The sequence below is a fragment of the Danio rerio genome, chromosome 12 (assembly GCF_052040795.2).
Source record: "Danio rerio strain M-AB ecotype USA chromosome 12, GRCz13ab, whole genome shotgun sequence".
Lineage (NCBI taxonomy): Eukaryota > Metazoa > Chordata > Actinopteri > Cypriniformes > Danionidae > Danio > Danio rerio.
This window is the reverse complement of record NC_141032.1, coordinates 34682908-34709973: the sequence shown is the minus strand read 5'-3', so window position 1 is coordinate 34709973 and position 27066 is coordinate 34682908. Positions and strand designations below refer to the sequence as shown.

Genomic DNA, 27066 nt, shown 5'->3' with positions numbered 1-27066 from the left:
GCTAGCTGTGGTGCTGCATATGTGTGTGTGTGTGTGTGTGTGTGTGTCTGCTTGATTTACTAGAGGTCCTAAGGGAGTGTGACTGGGGGCAGAGAGGGGAGGAATCTGTGGATTTTTATAAGGCCAACTGAGCTAATATTGTAGGGGTTGAAACAGAAGCCAGTGTACCGAGCTCAAACATTTGAAGAGGGAGGTTGAGGAACCCCGAGTGTGGTGTGTAGGGGTTGGTCTGTCCCGGGGCAGAGCAGACGTCGTCTGAGGCGGGCAGCAGCAGAAGAAAGGACACATTGTGACCCAGCTCCAGCACCTCGTGTGTGTAGAGACGGAAGTGCTTGGCCTGTGAGGGACACACAGACACACACACACAGACCTTAACCCTTGGGGGTCGAAGGGTAACAATGTCATGCCGTGACTAATAGCAAGCAAAAACTCCAAAACTCAGTAATAAAGAGAAAAAAAAAGTTGTTCTTAAAAATGTTTTCCATACTAAACACACGGTAATTATTGCATGGTACAATCTATCCATTAAAGTAAACTTGCAATAGTCTGTCTATCTGTCTATCTGTCCATTCACTGGTTATTGATCCATTCATCCATTAATCTGCACATGTAAAAGTCTATCCAACAGTCTCCCTACTTATCCATCTTATCAATTAATCTGTCCGACCGTGTCTAACTGTCTATCCATCCATGCATCCATCTATCAATCCATAAATTCTGTCTTTATCTGTCCAACTACCCATCCATGTCTTAACATTTATCCATCCAGCATGCCATCCTTCCATCTGTCAATACCTCCTTTAATCCACCATTTTTTCATCCATCCATCCATCCATCCCCTTAACCATTCTGTCCATCCATTTATTCATTTTCCATGCATATATCTGTATAGCAGTCCATCCATCCATCCACCCACCCAAACATCATTCCATTCCCCTAACCGTTCTGTCCATCCATCTATTTATCAATTTTTCCATTTATCTATCTGTATGGCAGACTTTCCATTGCCTCTACTGTATCCATCCATCTAACCATTTTGTATATCCATGTATCTTTATGAGTCCATCTACTCATCCATCCATCCATCCATTCATCACCCACCCATCCATCCATCCTTTCATTCATACATACATACATATCAATTATCAATTAATACATATAATATATTAATATATAATACATTGATTATATATATATATATCAATCCATCCATCCATCCATCCATCCACTATCAACCAATCCATTCAATTACCTATTAATCTATCCATCTACCTGCCCATCAACCCATCCAACAATGCAACTATCCCTATCCATCCATTCACCTACTAATCAATCTATTCATAGATTCCCTTATTTGTCAATCGATAAATCCATCAATCTATTGTTAATTTGTGCATCAATTTGGCCATTTATTACATGGATTTTCCATCCATGCATTGATTATTCCATTCCATTAACCATTCTGTCCATCCAACTTTTTATCAGTTTCTTCCATGTATCTGTATAGCAGTCAATCCATTCATCCATCCATGCATGCATCCATCATCAATCCTACCAAACATTATTCCATTCCCTTAACCATTCTGTCCATACATCTACTTATCAATCCATGTATCTGTATAGCATTCTACCTATCGTCTCTATTGTATATCTATACATCCATTAATCCAGCTCTCCATCAGTTTAACCAGAGTATTCCTTATGCATCATCTTTCCATCTATAGTATGTATGATCCCTCATTCTATCCATCAATCTTCTCACTCTATATCTGTCTATATCTATTAATATATCTATCAATCCATCCACTAATCCAATCAAACCATCCATCAGTACACCTATCCATCCATCCATCCATCATCCATCCATCCATCCACCCATCAATCCATTCCCCTATTTGTCAATCTATAAATCCATCCATCTATTGTTTGTTTGTCTATCCATCTGATCATCTATTACCTTTTAATCTATAATCCATCTACCCTTCCATTAATCTATCCATCTCATTGTAAATCTTAATGTTTTCAAACTACTCACAGTTTAAATTCACTTTATACTTATCTTTTCTCAAACCTCCAAATTATCCAAACTACATAATGCACAACCAACTTCAAGTTATTCTAAATGTATTGAGAGACTTTTTATTATTAAGGTGTTTAATTAAAATTAAAAGTCTGCCATCATGTACTCACCGTTGACTAGTTCCAAACTATATATATATATATATATATATATATATATATATATATATATATATATTTATATATATATATATATATATTTTTTTTTTTTATTGCTGAATTTCCAACATTCTTCAAAATATCTTCTTTTGTGTTCAACAGAACAGAAAAAAATCAAACTGATTTGGAAAAGTCAAGTGTCAGAAAACAATGGCAGAATTAAAATTTTTGTGCGAACAATCCCTTTAACACGAAGTTAGTCCTGTGGACTGCAGTACCTGGTGGAGAGGTAGATTAATCTGGTGCAGCAGACTTTTAATGGCTGTCTGGAGCTCAGAGAAAAGGAGGCAGTCTGTAGCCTGATCTGCTCTTTCCACCTCCACAGGGCCAGACAGTGACTGCAGCCATTCCCACTCATCCCTGGGCGAGAAGAGACAGCGTTTAGTTAACATACACAGTGCTATATCACTCTTTCCAGAAGCGCCAGAGTAGCTGGCAAAGCACAGAGAAAACTTTATCTTTCAAATGAGACAAAAGGAATTTAAATTTCTCTAAAACGGAGAGGATGAAAAGCAACAGCTCACTGCAAGTGGGTAAGATGATGATGGGGCAAAATAGAGCATTTTGGTTTTAGTCTCAAGGACACCCTCAAGGCTAGTGTCTAGGGGGTTGGTTAGTGGAAAAAAAAATGGAGAATTTCTTTGCTCCAAAGGTTTTCCTCGAGCCGTGAGTGGGCATCATCCTGTGTGAACCTCCTACTGACTTCCACAGTCCGGCCCCGTAGTAAATTTAGTTTTACTACCACAGAGAGCTGCAGGATAATACCCTCCCTGTCTCTAGCTACCTACCAAGGTCAACACCATGACCCGAGATGAAAATAAATAAATAGCTCCTTTACCGAACAAAAACAAATAGCAGTTTTGTTTTGACTGTAAAAAATGGTGGTGTCAAGAAACTATGTAAGCCTGTGGTGAGGGGGAGCCCAACATGGAGTTCAGGCATATTTCAATCTTCTAAGGTAGACTCGCACTGGAAAGCTTATATTCGCTTCAACAGTAATTCAAAAGGTTTAAAATGTAATGCCTAGGTCAATAATATTTATTCGATTGCATTAGAGAGTTTTATAATAAATGTACATTTATCGCTGATATTTTGGTACAATTAGTAATGAAATTACACATTTTTTGGTGGGCTCAGTGGTTAGCACTGTAGCATCACAGCAAGAAGGTCGTTGGTTCGAGTCACTGGTGGATCAGTAGGCATTTCTGTGTGGAGTTTGCATGTTCTCCCTATGTTTGCGTGGGTTTTTCTCCAAGTGCTCCGGTTTCCCTCACAGTCCAAAGACGTGCTATAGGTGAACTGAATAAACTAAATTGGCCATAGTGTATGTATAGTGTGTGCATATGAGAGTGTATGGGTGTTTCCCAGTACTGGGTTGCAGCTGGAAATGCATACATATGCTGGATAAGTTGGCGGTTCATTCCGCTGTGACGAAGCCTGATAAATAAAGGGACTAAGCTAAAGGAAAATGAATGAATGAATGAATAAAAAAATGAGCTGGCCACTAGTAGCTGATTAAATGTTTTTAGCTTGGTAGGCTAAATTTTGCATCGAGTGGTTAGTCAAAGAATTACCAATGTTATATATACTTTATATAATTGTGAAAGCAACGTATATACACGTGAATTAAAAAGTTATTCAGGCAGCTTTCTTGCTGTTTTCTTGTTGCAGTCATTTTCATAACATTTAACATGTCGCTGAGGCTTGTTTTTTTTGCATGTACTTAACTGTTTAATTAAAATTTTAAATGCATACTATTGTTTAGTATTATGTTATAAATTATATATAAATATATTACAGTTTAGTACTTCTCCATAATATAAAATAATGATAGAAATAGCATTATTTCTTAGCCCTGATACTCAAACCGTTTTCTTCCTTCACTAATGAATTAATATAATATCATTAAAATGAGATTAGTGTACTATTGGCTAAGAAAAGGTCGGTGCAGCACTAAACCGTGCAGAAAAAAACAGAAAATCATTACATGCTTTCATTACAGGTTTTGAATACAAGCTTTATGCTTTGAAATGGAAAAAAAAAGACTTGAAAGAGAGAACATTTCAGAGAACTGCTTTGTGAACAACAAAAATAAGCACTGTACGGTTTTGAGGAGCAAAATTAATTCAGAAAATTCAATTTTTCCTAAAGCAGGTCCAATATGTGTTATGTTGTACAGTCTTTGTTTTAGTTTGCTTTTTTGATAAACATTCCAGTTATTTGTAATTAAGTCTTTTGGGAGCAGCATGACAACCAAACCTAACCAAACCAAAAGAGTCATAAGTAAATGCATTTAAATAATCAGCACTTGGTTAAAACTGGATAAAAATGAAAACTGAAACACAAATAATCAAAATCAAGAGTTAATAAATGTTAAAGAATGCTCTATCCTGACCTTGACACGTTCCAGTTGTCTCGTATCTTGGTGTGGCAAAGCATGTTGGGCATCCGCTGAGGAACCAGAACCTTGATCTGATCCACAGAGCTGCTGAGTTTCAGGTAACCCAGATAAAGGCCAGAGGACAGCCGGTGCTGACTCCGTCTCTGATACGCCAGAATGTCCTGCCATCAAAACGAGAGTTCAAATGAGCTGTTTTTAGTGATGCGCCAATCTAGATTGTTCATGCCCAATTTCAAATGGCAATCATTGCACGCAATTTGGCTAAATCAAAGAACATTTCCCAATCCAAGAAGCAAGAAAAGTGCAAAATTTGAGCACCCAAACAAGGTTTTTATTTAATTCATCACAGGCTGAACTATCTGCTGCAATTTAAAACCACTGTATCTGACATAAAACGTATCCGCACAAAAAAAAAAAAAAAGCAGTAGACAGGCTGAATTAAAATGCTAAATTCACTGTCTGCCTGTAGGTGGCGCTTTCAGAATGACAGGATTGTCAATGTTTACTATGCAATATAATGAGGCAATCTAAAAAGGATATATCTAAAGACAGTGGGTTCCTCTTATACAGTAGTTACTTTAATAAAACCTGCCACTGCAATTAAACATTCTAATTAAATAGGATTTTCAACCTATTCAAGTGTTTGTATTTTACGTATTACAGTTTTAGATGTACTGTCTAAACAGGCACTGATTTATGCTTCTGCTGGTGGTTTTTCAAATACAATCCAATACCCCCACATAAAATAAATTTATCAGACTTAATTTATTTTCTTTTAGGTCCCTTTATTAAACTGGGTTCGCCACAGAGGAATGACCTGCCAATTTATCCAGCATATGTTTTACATAGCGGATGCCCTTCCAGCCGCAACCCATCACTGGAAAATTATCAGACTTACACTTACAGTACACAAATACACTAACTGTACACAGAATGAAGCCAATGTATGAGCTCAGTAGGTATAGATGCTTACTCTAGTTTGGGATTTTCACAGACAAATTAGTTGTATTGTTTTTTTTCTTTCAGATTTTTGAAACATAAAAATCCAAAATGTCACCTAAACATGAGGGTTAATGAAAGCTGCCCAAATGGTCTTACCAGTGCAATCTTCCTAAAAAATATCACACAACCTCAGAATTGTTAAGTGAAATGAATGAAGGTCAATATAATATGTTAAATATTTGTAGCTATTTACATGCTTTTTACTTTGTAATGCAGTTCATTGACAGTTTGCACTACAATGTGGTTTGCATTACCGTCAGTGGTGTAAAGTAACAAATTAGAAATACTTAAATTACTGTAATTGAGTAGTTTTTCTTTTTCAGGAATTGTACATTTTTTGTGTGTTAGATTTTCTATTTTTAATATTTTTATTGCATTTTTTTCCAGATAATATATAAACTTTTATATGAAAAATAGAAGTCCTATCAGCAAAGAGATGACATGAAATATATAGCAACAGAAACAGGAAAACTGTAGAACTCTTAAATCAAATTTACACTTTTCTACTTCTATGCACCATCCCTCCCATCTCCCACCCCTCCCCATTTTCTGAGGCCTTCAACAAGTACGCAAAGATGAATCAAGACACAGATAAATATAAAATAAACCAACTGAAAAAATAATAATGAATAAATAAATAAAAATAAATAAATAAATAAAAATTTTAAAATAAATAAAAAAATAAATAAATGGGTAAATACAGAAGAAGAAAATGTAAAGTAAACACTAAAAGTCTCTCTTTCTCCCTTCTGAAATTCTAGTCAGCAGGTCCTGAAATGTTAAGGTTCTCAATGACAGACAGTATGCCACTATGTTTTGTTAAAGGAGTTCCGTGATCCTTTTAAAACAATGTCTCAGTTTCTCAAGATAGATATAATGTAGAACCTCTCTAATCCAGTGTTCTGATGATGAAGGGGACGTTTCCATTTGAGGAGAATAGTAGTTTTAAAAATGTGTAATTTTATTTTCCCTTGAGTACATTTTAGTGCAGCATCGCTTCTCTTACACCACTACTTTCCTTCAACCTGCAACCACTACTTTATTTGTTCCTGTCTATAGGGATTAGAAAAATAAGTCCTGTGATTCCTGTCCAATAGAAGGTAAATTCCCTCATAATGAACTACCTCAAGACATGAGTGATTACAACTCCAGCAAACTGTTTGAAAACATAAAAAGGGTCCAAGAAGATGTCCAAAATCTTTACACGCATTGACCCAGAGTGTGTTTAGATGCATGTAACTGATGAGAAGACAACAGATGTTTACTGTATGATGACCTAAGTAGCCTTAAACACCCAGCAGGCACAGGATGTCAACGTGATGTCAGATTGACATTGTACCCCAACGTCATGAGGACTTTACACTTTGTTTGGAAATGAAAATCAGGTTGACATCAGAATGCAACGTCAGGCTGATGTCAATGTCCAACGTCCAACATAAAATCAACCAAATATTAGCATCTGATGATGTAACATACAGCTTGACGTTGTGTTGAATTTTGGTTGCCATACCTGATAATTAAATGTCAATATATGATGCTGGTTTAAGATGTTGGCTCAACACTGGATTTTGGTCATTTTCTAACCCAATCTAAAATTAACTAAATATCAACGTCATTTGACGCTGTTATTAGACATTAAAATAATGTTGTCTTTAGACACTGGCTAGACATTGAATTTTGGTCACCTGACATCACAACCTAAATCTAACCTAATATTAATGTCTTGTAACGTTGTGTGCCTGCCGAGCAATAACTCCAGTAAATGCACTACAGAATGTTACATTTACACACATTCTCAAATTATATGTAAATGCATCAGCTTTTTACAGTGTAACACTCACTACTCACAAACTTTTAAAAGGGCAACTTTTTACTCATACTCTGAGTAATATTTACAACAGATACTTTAACTCTACTTGCACTACATTTTTAGGCAAGTAATGGTACTTTAACTTAAGTATAATTTTTCAGTACTCTTTCCACTACTGATTACCACTCAAGTGTCACAAAATGTTTGTTCCTATGGAAGTCAATACGCTTATTTCATGCGGCCACCAAATTAAAGAACCAAAGAGAGGCTGCGGTAGTAAGAAACCTGGAAGTATAAGACAAGCACTGTAAACATTGCAGTAACATGCTGCATGCTGTGGACTACAAGCCTCCAGCTGTTGTCGAGATTTCAAAATGCTGAAATGGTGTAAACATCAATTTAATATCATTCAGTAAGTTTAATTTAAACTATTAAAAGCAATTTAGCATCAAACAACATCACAATCTCTTTAAGAGTAATATGCTCAAGTGTCCTCCTAAGCATCAGTTTATATTGATAGTTAAACACCGTGGGGACGCTTTTCTGCTTCAGCCTATGTAACCCGGTGAGTGATAAAACACTGCAGTCCTCTGTAGCACACCCTCGTGTTGTCTGTAATATTGTTGTTTCGGTACGGAAGTTTTAAAAACGTCAATTTCCTGCTAACATTCAAGCGCCGCTGAGTGCGTTCATAAATTGCGCTGATTTACCATAGTGTTCACCAGTGCTCAACATGTTTACCGCTCTTCACCCAGTGCAAACACCCAGTGCAAACACAGATACACTGACACTGGAGCGCGAAGCAGCCGCGAAGATCAGTCGAGTCATCAAGCAGATCGCTCGTCTGTGTCTGTACTCGGTAAACAGTGGAGGGTGAACTGATAACCTTCTCGGCTAATCACAGTCATTTCTGTTGAGCACGTGAACACAATGGAAAATCAGCGCTGTTTTAGGAAAGCCATCAACCGTTAAATGTTAACGGGAAATTTACATTTTTTTTTTTTTTTATTCAGTATTGTGACGAGTCAAATATAGTCAAAGAATCAGTATTTTAACTTGAGGTTGATAAAAGGCATCTAAAACGTGTGTTTGGGAAAAAAAAAAACGTTTAACTAGTGCCATTTCCCTTAACTTAGCTGAAAATGAGGTCTAATATCCCTTTTTATTTTTGCCATTCATTCAGAACGGACCTTCGGCTTACTCGGAAGGTGATGAAATAATAAATTTGTGTCACTTTCTCTTCGCTGATAAGATATACAGCCAGCTACACAATGTTCCTATGTAACTCCCATTGATACTTCCGGGTTTTTTCCCACTGCAGCCTCAATTTCGCTTTTAAAAATGGCTGCCGCATGAAATCAGTCTATGGCTGCTGCTTTACAGCATTCCTCACAATATCTTGTATTGTGCTTAACAGAATTAATAAATTAGTACATAGAAGTAAGTTTAATGCTACTTGATTATACAAATAATAGTAAAAGAGTCGAGATGTTTTTAATAATTGTGTTCACCTGTATGGTGATGAGTAGGATGTCGAGGGCATATGGTTCCTCAGGTGTAGACAGGGACTTCCTCTGACTCTGCAGTTTGGAGACTTGCATCCACTTCCCGTTGAAGAAGGAGTAAAGACTGTCCATTTCCCTCACCGTCACAAGCAGCACATTTCCATGACGATCTTTAATGGGCTCATAATGGACTCGACCCAGGTTGTGAGTGCCCAGAAGATTCTGTTTGGAGATAGAAAGCAATAGATGTGAGAAGGACGATTGCACACCAGGGAACTTTATTCTCTGTTGCTGTACATGATGTCCACTATGAAATAATCTATCAATGTAATTTTCAAACAAATAAAAAATATTAATACATTGGATAATAGTTATATTTGTATGACGAGGTAAAAAGAAATGCTTAAAACATCTTAAATTGAAAAATATAAAACATTTAATAGTCAAAATAAAAAAAACAAATTAAAAATATAAATATATTAAGTATAAATATATATCAAATAAATATAGAAGATATTTATGCACTGAATAAAGTGTATATTTGTGTTCTGATGTACAAATAATATCTTTAATCAAATCTAAATACACATATTACACCAATTACATATTTAATAAAATAAATATAGAATAACGTGCATGCGCACACATTTTTAAATAGTCAAAACTATGTATTTTAAACATATTTAAATAAATAATTGTAATTAAATTAAAGTAAAAAATGTGGAAATAATACTGTCTTTTAAAGTAAAAATACATATTTAAAATATTTATATATATAAAATCATATTGTTATGCTAAATAAAACTGTTAGCTGGCCGTGATGATTGTTATGCAATATGAAATATGCTCAAGCATAAACCCAGACACACACACACTGCTCCGAATCCCACATCTAGGATTATCCCATTCAATTTCAATTTGTACAGAGATCAAATCCCATTATAGTGATAAATTATTAGCAAGACTCATCATGGCTGGCAAACCTGCAGTTGTCCCGCGGCCGCCAGCATCTTCTGTCTGGACTGCAGAGTGGAAGAGGATGAGGTGGAGACTGCCAGGCTTTGTCTGAGCCACCGGACGTCCTCCCACATACAAGAAAGCTGAAACACACACACATACACACACACTGGTGAAGCTGGAGAAACATATTTACTTCATTCCACAACATCACTCAACGTCTGAATGCCAGAGTCCTTTATATTGAGTGATGAGTCACTTATAGGTGTCTCAGTGGACTTCCAGACATAGAAGAATAAGGTGCTTCGGATTGAAAGTGAATCATTTTTAAATAAAAAAGACCATCTACTGTATGTGCCTTCCTGTTTATCTGAATGTTTAACCTTCAATCCATTTAAAACTTTGAGACAAGGTTTGAAAAATGTGAGAGCGTGCAGTTTTTCATGCATTTGACCTTTTGATATTTTCACTAGTGTTTTTCCAGTTTAAAAGAAAAAATGGAAAACAAATTAAAATACATTGTTAAGTGTTTCATTTGTTGCAAATTTGAATACTTTATTAATATTAACATTAAAAATAGTTATAATACAAATAATATAAACCAATAATAATAATAATAACAAATACAATAATTATAATAATAATAATTGATATTAGAGTGATTTCTGAAGGATGATGTGACTCTAAAGACTAGATTAATGAAGCTGAAATTAATCTTTAAAATCACTGGAATAAATTATTAAATTAAATTATGAACTACTTTTGAACAGTTATTTTATGTGTAACAACATTTCACTATTTTACAGTTTGTACTGAATTTTGGATGAAATAAATGCAGCCTTGGTAAACAAGATAAGCTTATTTTAAAACATTTAAAATTCTTACTGAGCCCAAACTTTTGAATTGTAGTGTAGTACTTATTTTAAGGGTGTTATCTCAAAGAAAATCGTGCATTGAGCTATAAATCTTTACTTAAGCAGCACTTACAAACATTTAACCACTTAAATGCAACAAACCTTCATTCATATGTGTATTCAGAAGGCTTTTACACTAGAATCTGTTCATACATCATATTTTTTGGTTATATAAAATCTATTCTACAAAATAAATGATCTCGAATAGTCTCTGTTTTTTTACCCTCAGTAAAAACCTTTAACTCTGATAAAAAAAAAAACAAAAAAAACAACATTTTTAAACCATATTTTTGGACTAGATATACATTGCCTGGTATAAATGAGTCACATGCAGCATACAGATCTCTTTTTGAAAGAGATGCTTTCTTTAGGATGCTACACAATAAGAGAGTTGTGTATATAACAGGGGTATATAACAATTATTTTTTTCAAGTGGCCACATTAGACTCTGTGGCAGGTTCAGAGGGCCAGACCAATAAAGTTTTCAAAAAAAACAAACAAAACAAAACAAAAAAAAAAAACTTTGTGCAAATATTTACATTGAACATTTATTTAAAAACTAATGAAATAAATTTTATACAAAAAAGTATTTTAAAGATCACAATATCAACTTCATGCTGTATAAATGCCAGAGGGTTGTTTGTTTGATTGCTTCACTTTAGTTAATTTTATTTATTTATTTATTTATTTATTTATCATTCATTCATCTTCTTGTCGGATTAGTCGCTTTATTAATCCGGGGTCGCCACAGCGGAATGAACCGCCAACTTATCCAGCAAGTTTTCACGCAGCGAATGCCCTTCCACCCGCAACCCATCTCTGGGAAACATCCACACACACATTCACACACACTCATACACTATGGACAATTTAGCCTACCCAATTCACCTGTACCGCATGTCTTTGGAATGTGGGGGAAACCGGAGCACCCGGAGGAAACCCACACGAAGGCAGGGAGAACATGCAAACTCTACACAGAAACGCCAACTGAGCCGAAGTTAGAACCAGCGATCATCTTGCTGCTGTATGGCGACAGCACTACCTACTGCGCCACTGCCTCGCCCTATTTATTTATTTATTTATTTATTAATTCTTTATGTTCAGTGAGAGAATTCTAGCTTTTGTTGAGCTGAACAAATGAACAGAAGTCAGGTTAGATGTGAGGTGGATATGTGATGTAATGATCATCACTAAGAGAGAATCTGTATCTGCATTTGTTAAATCAGTAATCTCGGGAAATTAGTCTACCTTTATTACTGTGTAATTCCATACAAAGTGTGAAGGTGCCTGGTTGGTTCCTGTAACATGACTCATGGTTCGTTCGCGGCATGTTTCGATTTTTTCAACTCATGGCCCCTGGAAACATGACCTACCACATGTGCATCCCTGCCTATTTTCACGCTGAACAGCCGCATTTCCATTTGAAATAACGAAGCTGAGCACGCAAAAGACGTTATATGTCAAATTCCCCTTTTGTTGATTAGCAAAAAAAAAAAAAAAAAAGACCTGCATATTGCAAAGCCCTGTTTGCTTTTGAATTTAAATTAAATAAATACTTCACGTGGGCCGACACAACTGACACAGGCAGGTCACGAGACCATGACAAAATCGCGGATGTACTGTAGTATGTCCGAATTCCATTCATACTTCACACATTCATACTGTATATTTAAATTTAAATGCAGTACCTACTGAGTAGTAGGGGGTTTTATACGCAGCCCACGTCTTTACTGGTGTTTCGGCAGAATAAACAACCGTACCAGGAACGTCTATATGTCCAGCAGCTGTGAATGTTCATTGAAATTAACTTCATCGACCAAACAAAAAAAAGTGCAACCCTTGCAACAAAACAAGACAGTTATTATTGTGGAGCACTTTCCCTCTTACAAAAATAAATAAATAAACAAATAGTAATGTAAACTACATATCTACATTTTTGTATGCTTACATGATGACTGGAAGATACCAGCATGGGGAAAAAAACTCTAGTAATTTGGTAAGCAAATATATTAGTTCAGTAGAAAACTCGGCCCTCTTCATGATATAAAGATCATGCCCGACATGTGTGGTTATTTTCTATTTCTTATCTCCTTTGAAATATGTTATAAATCGCAAAAATACAGACTTTCCTTTATGTCTCCCATTCAGTTTTTTACTTCCTGCCGTCCATCTGAATTTCGTGCATTATCAGAACCACGTAATTAAAAAAAAACATTTGCATATTTAAATATAACATTTTATAAAATGAGTAATACATTTTTTTGACAATTCTTAATGTAATCAACTGGAAAATATGAGTATGCTAACTATTAGTTCATTTCTCTACCTTTTTCACCCGCACTGTCATGCCTCAAGCCAACATCAAAATTTATCTCGGCGAACGTTCATTTTCTGGTTGCATATTAGGAGACAAGCAGTAAAATAAACATTTGGATTTGAACACGGGCACTTAAAATGCTGCGAGGCTCGTTTCATGAGTATAACTTTACCCCCAATCTCACCATAAAATCTCAAAGCGTTTGGCCGTCCAACAAAGAGCTGTATTCTGCAAAGATTTCTTGCATCACACCACTTTAGCCTTGTAATGATGGGCTAATTACAAATGCGCGGTCTAACGTCAAAAGTGTGGTGACTGTTCACTTTGACAGATTATATTTAGGACGCTAAGCTGACCGCAGGCTGCATTTGGAAGAAACCAACAAAAATATTGACGCTTGTCAAAGAGATGTGTTGCGAAAACACTGAAAATGTATGTTTCAGTTGAGCGTTAACAAAACGCACGTTACTTGAGCGCAGTATCTCCGCGCTGACCTCTCCGCTGCTTAATGTTGCGGTCGGCTGTATGTTTTTACATACCTTGGTGAACCACAGAAAGTCCTGCATGAGGGAGCTGCTGTATGAATCGTCCACCTCCACTATGGGGATCTGATCCTCATTAGTCACTAGCAGACTGTCCTTATGGTAAAATACTGACGCTATATAAACTCCCCTGAAAAAACAGCAGAGAGAAGCTATTCAGAACAAAAAACTAAATAGCATATTCAGCTATAATGTGAATCCTAGAAGGTCTGGCACTTTTCAAGAATAGTAAATCTATTTTTAGCAAGACTTTTAGACTTTTAAAGCTCAACTTTAGGCAATCTTTCAGCATTTTTATAATGGTGTTTTTCTGTACATATGTTTTGCTTATGTACACTTGGAGAAGCTGTTTTTAAAGCAACTTTATATATATAAAAAGTTATATATATATTGTTAGAATAAATATGAATATATTAATAAATGTTATATATTTATAAATAGAAAACATAATTGAAAATATTTCCGCAAACACTGAGTCATCAACCCCATGGGGTAAACAAAATATTACATTTATTTATTTATTAATTTAGTTGTCACAATAAAGCAAATAAAAGTAAGTATTACACTATTATCAAACTAAATATTATTAAACCATTATCAATATACATTAATAATAATGAAATACAAAGGCTGCATTGTCTAAATGCTGCCTAAAATCCTTATCAGCAATTTTGTCCGATTTCTTTAGCAATACGGCATAAACACTTAATTAAATGGAAAAGTGTTTAAAAGTGCTTAAAAATGACTTTGTATTGTTAAAAATGAATAGTGTTCATACTTTTTTATATTTAATGTTACAGTTAACTGCATTACATTCATATTACTATTAATAAATAAAGCTGCTATAAAAAAAGCTTATTAAAAAGTACTGTGATACTATTAAAATCCTTCTAAATTTGGCTAAAGAAACAATTATTGAAAAGATAACATTATATTTGATTTAGATTGCATTAATTGGATTCACTTGACAAAGTCAAGACCTCAGAGGTACAATTTTAGTGATGAGGATAAGCATTTGATTTGCTCACAATTACATTCATGCAGATTTCTGCCTGTGATGCAGTAATAAAACTAAAACGACACCATTGGGTGACCTATTTGTAGAAAGTACCACCTATTTTTCCTGTAATTTCACACATATCACCTTTTAAGACTCTTGACAAATTTCGTAGAGGAGTGAAAAAGGTGCTTCAGGCTCCGGGACACAGACTGTTTACGACTTGGATTCTGCAACTTTGATGTGTCTGGAAGAAGAAGAAGAAGAAAAAAAAAGAAGAGATAAACACAAATGCAGTTAAGATGAACAGTCTAGTGAAAACAACTAAATATACAGACTAGGTGAACTCTCATGGCAGGCTGTTTGAAACTGGAAAAACTGAGTGCATATAAACAACCCATTTATGTGCAACTGTGGGGTTTATTTTGTAATCATTATGCCTTGCTTAAAATTGACTAATTATTTTACTCAAATATGTTTACAAAATTGTATATTGTATGTACATTTATTAAAATGACATACATACAGTAGTTAGTAAAAGTTAAAGTACCCAAAAAATCAAAACTAACCAAATGATTTTGTTAGCTCACATTGATAGTTTTGAGGTGAACAATTCATCAGTGCATGTCATTAAGAAAAAAATTGTTTGCCCTTCTAATCTTTATTTGAAGTCTGAAAATGCAATTCCTTTTTGTTTTTCAGTTATATTGTCAGATTACGGGCCCTATCATACACCCGGCGCAATGTGGCACAAGACGCGGCGCAATACTCTTTTGCTACTTTTAGCTCGGCGCAAGGGTCATTTTGAGGTGTTGCGCCACGCTGTTTAAATAGCAAATGCATTTGCGCTCAAATGTGTGCCCATAGGCGTTCTGGTCTAAAAAAGCAGGCGTGTTTTGGCGCGTTGCTATTTTGAGAAACTGTAAATAGTCTGATCTTTAGACCAGAACAAAGTAGGTCTATTGTCTGGCGCAAAGTGCGCCTGTCTTACACACGACAAACAAGATGCAGAGCAATACACAAATATCTTTACATATGACAAATATATAATATCTTAAGGATATATATATAATAAGGATATATACAGGATGTAAGTATAAATGATTAAAACAATAAAACATATTAATTTCTAGCCTACATGAAGATTTAAAATCCACTGCCTTACTTTCTTCATCTCGGGAGGCTTTTTTTAGTTCATTCAATTTGCTTTTGTATAATGTTATTATTATTAGCAGTATTATTTATTATATCCATTTTTATATTTTTTTTATTAAAAACAAGCTTAGATTTGTCCACCTATCAAATTTTAGACCATATGGGGCATGGCAGGTGTATTTGTAAATAACTCAGTATTTTGACCACACCTGGTTATTATTGTTCATTTATTGGTTTGCTAGAAATTAGAACTGAATTTAGAAATAGTTTTGAAACAAATCTTTGTGTCTAACAAACAAAATTAATTATTTTTAGGCTAATTGATGTCTGTGCGTAAAGGTTTCCCTATCCACGAGAACAAAAGCGAAAGTGAACTTACTTTACGTCAAAACGCTGCTGGCTCTTAAAGTGAATGGGAGATGAGGCTCTAAATGGTTTATTCTCAAAACAAACCTATAACTCATTAAGAAAATAAACTCAACCCTTTTAGACCATGTGCCATGGCACAAAGCGGATTTTCCCGTCCTTAAATTAGCAAAAATGCATTCTGACACGCCCTGAAAGCGTTTGCGCCCTGCGTTTTGCTGCTCTAACTGTCAGTTTTGACAACAAACAGAAATAGTGAGGAGGATGTGTCTGTTAGGTTGTAATAACTCTCCTCAAACACTTTTCCTGATCTTTCTGAATAAAATGCCTACTTTAATACATCCAATCAGCTCGCAGTAGAAAAAACAAGCCATGCCCACTGTTTTAATACTATTTTTCTCTAGAAACTGTCACAATGCGAAAAAATTAACGGTTGCAGATTCCGGTTCATGGGGACTTTAATAATAGTTAGTTAGTATATCACTATGAAATACAGTTGAAGTCAGAATTATTAGCCCCCCCCTAATTATTTTTTCATCCCAATTTTTGTTTAATAGAGAGAATATTTCTTCAACACATTTCTAAACATAATAGTTTTAATAACGCATTTCTAATAACTGATTTATTTTATATTTGCATCGATGACAGTAAATAATATTTGACTAGATATTTTTCAAGACACTTCCATACAGCTTAAAGTGACATTTAAAGGCTTAACTAGGTTAATTAGGTTAACTAGGCAGAAAAGGGCAATTAGGCAAGTTACTGTATAACGATGGTTTGTTCTGTAGACTATCAAAAAAATATATATATATATAGCTTAAAGGGGCTAATACTTTTGACCTTAAAACGGCTTTAAAAAAATTTAAAACTGCTTTTATTCTAGTCAAAATAAAACAAATAAGACTTCCTCTAGCAGAAAAAAAAATATTTTCAGAAATACTGTGAAAATTTCCTGAATCTGTTAAACATCATTTGGGAAATATATAAAAAAGAACAAAAAATTCAAAGGGAGGCTAATAATTCTGACTTCAACTCTATATGTATATTCTATTCAACGCTCCCGTACTTGTTTTTATTACCACACAGCACTCCAGTTTGCTCTGTAATGTTCCAGATCTCTGGAACAGAAAATGTAACTATTTATTTTACATTTTTTATTGTCAGAAGTAATTTACTAATTCATACAAACTCATATGATTTTATTCATTTGTAAATGTATGATTTTGAAAAAGAGGTGTGTATTCAAACCCCACCCCTAACCACACCCCTCATTGGGGGGACGAGCAAATCCTATTCAAATATACAAATGAGATTGTACAAATTAATATGAATTAGTCATTAAATCAAAAAGTTAAATGGTGTTAGATATTCTGCACAAAGCATAGTGCATCTTACCTTCTGGAATGCTTCTATTCTTTTTAAATTGTATTTGCATTGATTTATGTTTGTCTTTATCAGTGGTACCTAAAGTGGGGGTCGGGAGGAGGGGTCACTTGTCAATTTTCAAAAATGAAATTCATTTTATTAAACTATTAGAATTACTATATTTTATCCATAACCTAATGAAAAACAAAATAGTAGTTAATAGTAACATTGTTAACTTGTTAATAATAAACAACATGCAAATAAAAAGCCTTTCAATATTTTGCAACCCCTGGGGTGATCATGTTATAGACACATAGACAATATAGACAAGATGCAGTGCATTCATTTTATGGTACCGGGTTAAACTTTGACACTTTTACGGCACTCATGGACATTAAAAATAAATACAGGCCACAATTGAATAAGGAGGATGGTTTCCGAGTGGCGTTCTCCAAAACTAAACAATGAACAGACTAGGCAAGGGTTCGGAAAAGTCAAGGTTTTAAAACCACCAAAACTTTCTGTTATATCATTCCTACGGTATATGTAAGTTTTTTTTTTTTTAATTACATTTTTTTAAAAGTTTTTTTCTTTTACAACTATTCAATTTAGTTATTTAGAGCAACAGTATCTCTAGCCGAAAAGGACCCTCCACATCAAATGCTACTGTTCCAAAATATTTGAAATGTTTTAAAAATATATATATTGTTCAATATGGGAAAAATGTTGTTTTTATCCAGACATTAAAAAAAAAAAAATTTAGAGCAGTAATCACAATGCCATTATACCGTGAAACTGTAATATTTTTATCCAAGGTAATTATACTGTCAGAATCTTATACTGGCTGATGTCTAGAATATACTTGGGCCTATTGGTATATGTGAACTGTTGTGTGCAAGGATTAAATATCTATAACCACCTCAGAAAATATGCGAGAAAATGTGACTCGCGAGTCACTGGCATTGTTATTTTGGGGGCCACAGGCAGAAAAGTTTGGGAACCCCTGGTCTATACAGTATAAAGCGCATATATAACGTATTTTCATTGTTTATATAAGAAAGTCTAATCTATTATTTTATCATTTATGAAACCCACTGAATAATTAAATACACAAAAAAATGACTTTTGCTGCTTATGTAAACTACTTATTTAAATGAGTTGAAACAACAAAGTTCTTGTTTTTTTGGGAAAAACTTAATTGTTTTATGTTCAATCCAGCAGATAACTTAAACTATGTTTAAATGTTGGGACAACATGTAGGAATTGTTTGAAAACTAGCAATAGCATACAGTGTATAAACTATTTACTTTAATTAATTCCTTTGAAGATTGACATTTCATAATTGCTCAAAAATGTTTACATCGAAATACAAAAGTACCATAGTAAAGAGCCAAACAAACCAAGTGCCGTGCTGATTGAAGGAATAAACCTAGGGAACTTTGAAGACAGACAGAGCGAAAGAGCCTCAGGGGCACACCAAAGTTTTTTTGGGGGGGGAGTCAGGCCACCGACAAACCGGTTATCTGGAACATTTCAGCTGCGTATCTCCCGCTTCAAGCGCAGCCGTATCAGGTCTACATTTCAGCGATGCCAATCTTCAGACGCCCCTGTTTTCATGAAATTAAGCGTCACATAATTGCCCCCCGTGTAAACAGCAGGGCAGACGGAACAATCCATTTGGCTGAGAAGCTGTTTACAACGTGAAAGTAGCCGTCAGAGCGATCACGCTAACCCTAGTCTTTGTGTCTCCATCCGAGGGGCTCGAAAAGGAGGTAGGAAGGCAGATTTTTCCGTTTGAAAACCGCTATCAAACGCCTGAAGGAATAATGTCTTACAAGTCCCATATGAAGATTAACCCTTGGCCTCTTTGACCCTACAGTGGCGACTGTTAACAGTACGTGATTAAATGCGCATGCTAATTGTTTCCTGCTTGGATGGATATCTATATAACGTAACCTCACAACCACAACGCTTCTTACTGGAATCTCAGGACAATTACGTCGCTATTGAGAAAGAGTCACATTTGATTACATACACTGGAATAAAACAACCAGACTGTGCGAGGTTTGATGTCAACACACATTTTTATCACAAGCTGGAGTGAGAACATAATTATCCACTTTGGAAACACATTTGTCTTCCAATGAATGAACATTCCTGTGCTTTATATTCTCTAAAAGTTAGGCTAAATAAATTAGGATGTCAACGGAAACTTGTTTTATCTCCTGTGAAGTGAAAATTAGTATTGAAATAATTACCTTTTGCCATGTTAACATCACTATTAAGCTATTAAAGGTGCAGTAACATCACTATTAAGCTATAAAGTTGTCTCTGATAAGTTTAACTGACATTCATGCTTGGCCTCATATAAAAAGACATATTTTATTAAGTCTGGAACAACAAACTTCAAAAATGTAAAATAGATTGGTTATTTTCTAATCCAACCAACATTCAGAATGGATAACGCTGCTTGTACTAATAGAAATCCAGCCAATATTTTAAATCTTTACAGGGGCTATATATAAGTAGTTAGTAAGTTTTTGTCTCTTCTAAAGCATAAACATTCCATAATATGTTTGCAGATGTTTAAGAAACATGCTAAGTGAACATTCTTGTTTATCTGAAAAACAATGGCAAAGTCAGTTATTCTGCTTTGAAAATGTTATGTGCCGAAACCGCTGTCTTTGTTTTGGTTCCTTTAACCCACCCAATGCCTCTTCAGCCAATTATATTTTTAGACTGAAACAGGACTGGGGAAACAAGACTTGATTTTCAAGACTGAAATGCGACCTCCGGTGGACAGTAGCAGAATCCGAAATGAGATGCAGATTCAGAGTTCCACATGAGGTTATTAATTATCAAATAATATAAATAATATGAATGTAAACATTAGGTGAGCAGGTTACATTGTAACCCCATGTCCCAATAACATGCTATGTAATGAGATACGCAGTGATAAGCAATTTGTCTGTTTGCACCAGACGAAACACGACAGAAATATAAATACAGCCATTCAGAAGCACAGAATATGCACTCACTCATGAAAAGGTAAGGTTTATAATCTAATTAATACATATTAAACCTCTTTAACATTATTAAATACTGAATGACTATATGTGTTTGTTTGCATTATTTCACAGTTCTAAAGTACAATTTCAAATGGTTTATTTTATTTTTAAGATCTGATATAAAACATCTGCTGCTGCTTTAAGTAGTATGGCAATGCATGTCATGTAAAATGGTGCTCAAACTCACATTGTTAGCATTTAACACTGAATAAAGCACATGAGGTGTACCTGAGGTGATCATTGTCAGTTTTCTGTTGTTCAGCTGCAAGAAATAGAAGCAGTTTCTAATATATCAATTCGAGGTGTTGGTTACAACAAAAAGTCATTTTAATATGAAAAATATTCCTTCTATTAAGTGCCATTGCTTTTATAGAACACAATTAAGGAGTGCAATACATAGTTCCCCTTCGGTTGGGGAACTTCAGTGCCATGAATGGGAGGATTCGGATCAGAAGCCGCTTATCTGGAGAGTATTGAACGGGCCAATGAATGAAATTAATTGGCAGCGTAAGCTTGCGCAGGTGTGCGACATCTGCAATCATCTCAGCATATAAGCACACCTGAAGCCAGCAGACGCCATCCTTTTCGCTTCAGATCCTTTCTGAGTGAGTCGATGAGGGTTCCTCTTGCTGATCAGCACTTCAGAGCGAACGAGTGTGTCTCCCGGTCCAGAGTGGGTCTTCGCGGTGGCAGACGGTCGAGCTGGGTTACTCCCTTGCCTGCGGTTCTTTGGGTCCGGTCCTCCAGAGCGGTGCGTATAGTTGCAACTTTCCTAAAAGAGCAACACAGTCGTGCAGCACGTCCTTTTCAGGATGGCGCTCCGACTGTGCGTTTCTGGATGCGGGGGTTTCCTGTCTCCGGATGATGGACACGATCACTGCATTGCATGTTTGGGGGTCCAGCATGTTAATGCGGTGCTCGCGGGCGGTTCATGTCGTCATTGCGATGCCATGACCGTTGCACAGCTAAGATCGCGGCTAACTTTCGCAAGAGAGCGAGCCACCCCAGTTGCCTCCTGTTCTAAAAAAGCAGCGGGCGCTCGGGCAGATCTGAGGGTTTCAGCGGGAGCTAATCCGCCGCCCACGGGCTCGCGGACCTCTCGCTCCTCACGGCGCTCCATCCAAGCTTCGGGTGGTGAGAGTGATCCGTCTAACCAGATGGTAGCTCTCACACTCGCTGACACCGGAGATCAGATGTCCTCCGCGGCATCGGAGGGTGGGCTTTCACTGTCCGACAAAGATCCGGACCCGCTCGCCCCCTCCGGGCAGGTGAGCGCTGTCAAATCGGATCCTGAAGCGGACATGTTAGCCGTGCTTTCCCGGGCTGCTTCGGCCGTGGGGTTGGAGATGGTTTATCCCCCAGCTCCGCGGCCGGACCGACTAGATGGGTGCTACGTAGAGGACCAGAAGGCGAAGCCTTCGAAGCCTCTCGTCCCCTTCTTCCCGGAAGTGCACAGTAGGCTCACGCAGTCCTGGAGGGCACCTTTCTCTGCCCGTGCTGCGAGTGCCTCCGCCCTCACCGCCCTTGACGGCGGAGCTGCCAGGGGGTATGAGGCGATCCCGTCAGTGGAGCGCGCTATCGCGGTCAATCTTTGTCCGCGCGGCGCCTCTACGTGGCGGGGTTTGCCCCGCCTCCCGTCCAAAGCCTGTAGGTTGTCTGCCTCCCTCGGAGCCAGAGCTTATAAGGCTGCGGGCCAGGCTGCTTCTGCTTTGCACGCGATGGCCACCTACCAGCGCTACCAAGCGCAGGCGCTGGCCGAGCTGCACGAGGGCGGGTCCAACCCAAGCTTATTACATGAGCTGCGCACCGCGACCGACTATGCTCTTCGGACTACTAAGTCCGCCGCGTGTGCGCTGGGGAGGACGATGTCCACACTTGTGGTTCAGGAACGCCACCTCTGGCTAAACCTGGCCGATATGCGCGACGTTGACAAAGTTCGCTTTCTTGACTCGCCCATATCCCAGGCTGGCCTGTTCGGCGACACCGTCGGTGAATTCACCCAGGAATTCAAGGCGGTGAAAGAGCAGTCGGATGCGATGGGCAATGTCATCTATCGGCGTGGCCGTAAGCCCGCTCCGCCCGCCGAGCCATCCACCTCCGCTGTTCCTCGCCGAGGGCGCCCGCCAACGAGTGCTGCCCCGCCCCCGCCTGCGCCTCCGGCCAAGCGGGCGCGGCGTTCTCCTCGAAAGCAGGCAGCCCCTCCTGCCCAGGGCGCCGTTAAGTCCGGTAAACGGACCGCGAAGCGTCCCTGAGACAGGCCATCCGGAGAAGAGGAAACTTGCTCTTTCCCCGCTGGAGGGCGGGGCCCCGATAACAACGGTACTTTTCAGTGCCACCAAAACATCAGTAAAAGAGCACTTTTTCCCTTCCCCGGATGTGACTGCACGAGTTCTGCCAGTCCGGGACGCGCTGCCTTCCGGCTCGCAGACTCTACGTGCTTCGCCAGTGGCTCACGAGCGCTGGGGGGACGGTCTCCCTTCCCTCAGCCCTCCAGCCCCCTCTCCGGAGTCAGGGTGCGGAGCCAGAGCGAATCGCTCTCCTCCAGCTTTTCCGCGGGACCCTCGTGCTTCCCGGATCAGCACACCCACTCCGCACTGCCCCAACGCTGGTACGTCAGCGATTGTAGCGATGACTCCATTAGCGAGGGCTCTGCCTGCCTGGTTAGCGCGGGCCAGCCCCTCGCGGTGGCTCATACGCACAATCAGACTCGGTTACGCGATTCAGTTCGCGAAACGGCCCCCCAAGTTTACGGGCGTGTATTTCTCCAGGGTCAACCCCCTGTCCGCCCCTGTCTTGCGAGAGGAGATTGCTGCCCTCCTGGCGAAGGGTGCAATCGAGCCGGTTCCTCCAGCCGAGATGGAGAGTGGGTTTTACAGCCCATACTTCATCGTACCCAAAAAGAGCGGTGGGTCATGGCCAATCCTAGATCTGCGCGTTTTGAACCGCTGTCTGCACAAGCTGCCGTTCAGAATGCTCACGCAGAGGCGCATTCTCCAATGCGTTCGTCCTCGGGATTGGTTTGCAGCCATAGACCTGAAGGACGCGTATTTCCATGTCTCCATTCTTCCACGCCACCGCCAATTTCTGCGGTTTGCGTTCGAGGGTCGAGCGTGGCAGTACAAGGTCCTCCCCTTCGGGCTCTCTCTGTCTCCGCGGGTCTTCACCAAACTCGCGGAGGGTGCCCTAGCGCCCCTTCGGCTCGCGGGCATTCGCATACTCAGTTATCTCGACGACTGGCTGATTTTAGCCCACTCGCGGGAGCAATTGATTATGCACAGGGACGAGGTGCTTCGGCATCTCCGCCTACTGGGGCTTCAGGTCAACCGAGAAAAGAGCAAACTCGCCCCCGTGCAGAGGATTTCTTTTCTCGGGATGGAGCTGGACTCGATCACCATGGTAGCGCACCTCTCCGAGGAACGCGCTCGCCTGTTGCTGAACTGTCTGAGGGAGCTCGACAGCAAACTAGTGGTCCCACTGAAGTTCTTTCAGAGGCTCCTGGGGCATTTGGCATCCGCAGCCGCCGTCACGCCGCTCGGGTTGCTCCATATGAGACCACTTCAGCACTGGCTTCACGATCGGGTCCCCAGACGCGCATGGCACGCGGGCACACACCGGGTCTCGGTTACTGCGCTGTGTCGCCGCGCCCTCAGCCCTTGGAACGACCCCTCGTTCCTACAGGCCGGTGTGCCTCTAGGACAGGCGTCCAGCCATGTTGTTGTTTCAACAGACGCTTCCAACACGGGTTGGGGGGCCGTGTGTCGCGGGCATGCGGCTGCGGGCCTCTGGAAGGGTGCCCAGCTGCATTGGCATATCAATCGCCTAGAGCTGTTGGCAGTGTTCCTCGCTCTCCACCGCTTTTTACTGGTGCTGGAGCGGCAACACGTGCTGGTCAGGACGGACAGTACGGCGGCGGCGGCGTATATCAACCGCATGGGGGGTATGCGCTCTCGCCGCATGTCTCAGCTCGCCCGCCGTCTGCTCCTCTGGAGTCACCCGCGGCTGAAATCGCTGCGCGCCATTCACGTCCCAGGCACGCTCAATCGTGCAGCCGATGCGCTCTCACGACAGCTGTTACGCCCTGGAGAATGGAGACTCCACCCCGAGTCTGTTCAGCTGATATGGGCGCGATTCGGGGAGGCCCAGATCGATCTGTTTGCTTCCCCTGAGAACGCTCACTGCCAGTTGTTTTTTTTCCCTGACCGAGGGCTCTCTCGGCACGGATGCACTGGCCCACAGCTGGCCTCGGGGCATGCGCAAGTATGCGTTTCCCCCAGTGAGCCTGCTCGCGCAGTTTCTGTGCAAGGTCAGGGAGGACGAGGAACAGGTTCTGCTAGTTGCGCCCCTTTGGCCCAACCGGACCTGGATATCAGAGCTCTCACTCCTCGCGACGGCCCTCCCCTGGCGGATCCCTTTGAGAGAGGACCTACTCTCTCAGGGACAGGGCACCATCTGGCACCCTCGCCCCGATCTTTGGAACCTCCACGTGTGGTCCCTAGACGCGAGGAAGACTTAGGTAACCTACCGACTGCGGTGGTTAATACCATCACTCAGGCTAGAGCCCCCTCCACGAGGCGCGCCTACGCCCTGAAGTGGAGTCTATTCACTGAATGGTGCGTCTCTCGCAGAGAAGACCCCCGAAATTGCCAGATTAGTGTTGTGCTCTCTTTCCTTCAAGAGAAGTTGGACAGCAGGCTGTCGCCCTCCACTCTCAAGGTTTACGTGGCCGCCATCTCCGCTTATCATAGCGCGGTAGCTGGCGGCACCGTGGGAAAGCATAACCTGGTCATCCAGTTCCTTAGGGGTGCTAGGCGAATTAATCCATCTCGCCCCCCTCTCATGCCCTCTTGGGATCTCGCCCTCGTTCTCACGAGTCTGCGATCCGATCCCTTTGAGCCACTCGAATCAGTATCTCTAAGATTTCTGTCCCTGAAGACAGCTCTGCTGGTTGCGTTGGCCTCCATCAAGAGGGTCGGGGACCTGGAGGCATTTTCGGTCAGTGACTCGTGCCTGGAATTCGGGCCGGATTACTCTCACGTTATCCTGAGACCCCGCCCCGGTTATGTGCCCAAGGTTCCTACCACCCCCTTTAGAGATCAGGTAGTGAACCTGCAAGCGCTGCCCCCGGAGGAGGCAGACCCAGCCCTTTCTTTACTTTGTCCAGTTCGCGCTCTGCGCATTTATGTGGACCGTACTCAGAATTTTAGATCATCTGAGCAGCTCTTTGTCTGTTATGGCGGTCGGCAGCAGGGAAGTGCCGTATCGAAACAAAGATTATCCCACTGGATTGTGGATGCCATTTCACTCGCTTATTCGAGTCGAGGTCAGCCGTGTCCCCCGGGAGTACGTGCACACTCCACTCGGAGCGTTGCATCCTCTTGGGCGCGTGCACGCGGCGCCTCTCTAACAGACATCTGTAGAGCTGCGGGCTGGGCGACACCCAACACATTTGCAAGGTTTTACAATCTGCGAGTGGAGCCGGTTTCCTCAAGGGTATTAGGTAACCCTTTGGTGATTGAGGAGACAACTCGGTAGGGTGTTGAAACACGCTTGCTGCGCCATTCTCCCTAACACGGAGGTACGTGCGCCTTTTTTATCTGTCAGTAAAGTTCCCCGTCAGGTGAGCCCTGCAGATTCCTCCGTGGCCCCCAGCACTGACTCAGCGGAGGAGTCACTTGCTGGCCCACTACGTTGTAGGTCTGCCCGCTGGTCAGCCCGCGTTTTGGGTATAGGTGCCTGCTATGCGTGATCCCCACTAGGCGATCCCATATGCTTATTCCGCCACGGTTAAGTCCCCCCCCTGGGCGGACCCGTGTCTTCCCTCTCCGCTAACCACTCTTTGCTATGCGTACTCCCCCTTTTTAGGGCTAGTCCATAGGTAAATTCTGCCATCTATCCCCCCCTTGGGTAACGGATGGCCTCCGCAGCGTCCTCCCTATCGGGATTGCACGCTTCCCAACGTACTGTCGTATTTCCTAGAATTATCTAGATGCTCACGACTTCCCAAAAAATATATCTAAATCCGTAAAACTTCTGTTGAAGTAGGATAAATTAGGGCCAGGGACACGTTGGAGGACCGCGCCCCCCATGATGTGGGTGCGTCACGCTTGCTTGACTATCTCCTCATCGGGGGTGTTGGTAAGGTGCAGTCATTATGGCGCTTTCCATATTCTCCCATTCATGGCACTGAAGTTCCCCAACCGAAGGGGAACGTTCGAGGTTACAGAAGTAACCCTTCGTTCCCCGAGGAGGGGAACGGAAGTGCCATATTCCGTCGCCATGATGACTGTCCCTTAGCTGTTTGAAAGTCTCTTCAGCTTAAAAGGATGGCGTCTGCTGGCTTCAGGTGTGCTTATATGCTGAGATGATTGCAGATGTCGCACACCTGCGCAAGCTTACGCTGCCAATTAATTTCATTCATTGGCCCGT

General features: G+C 40.1%; 1 protein-coding gene across 2 annotated transcripts in view; it reads right to left on the bottom strand.

Annotated features, from left to right (window-relative positions):
• Positions 1–27066, bottom strand: part of ankfn1a (ankyrin repeat and fibronectin type III domain containing 1a) — a 196629-nt gene that overhangs the window by 16067 nt on the left and 153496 nt on the right. For both annotated transcript variants that reach the window (NM_001442680.1, XM_087274532.1), the window contains 7 exon segments: positions 169–337; positions 2457–2598; positions 4634–4800; positions 8963–9178; positions 9940–10056; positions 13684–13816; positions 14831–14930. In NM_001442680.1, the coding sequence (NP_001429609.1) occupies positions 169–337; positions 2457–2598; positions 4634–4800; positions 8963–9178; positions 9940–10056; positions 13684–13816; positions 14831–14930 (1044 nt within the window).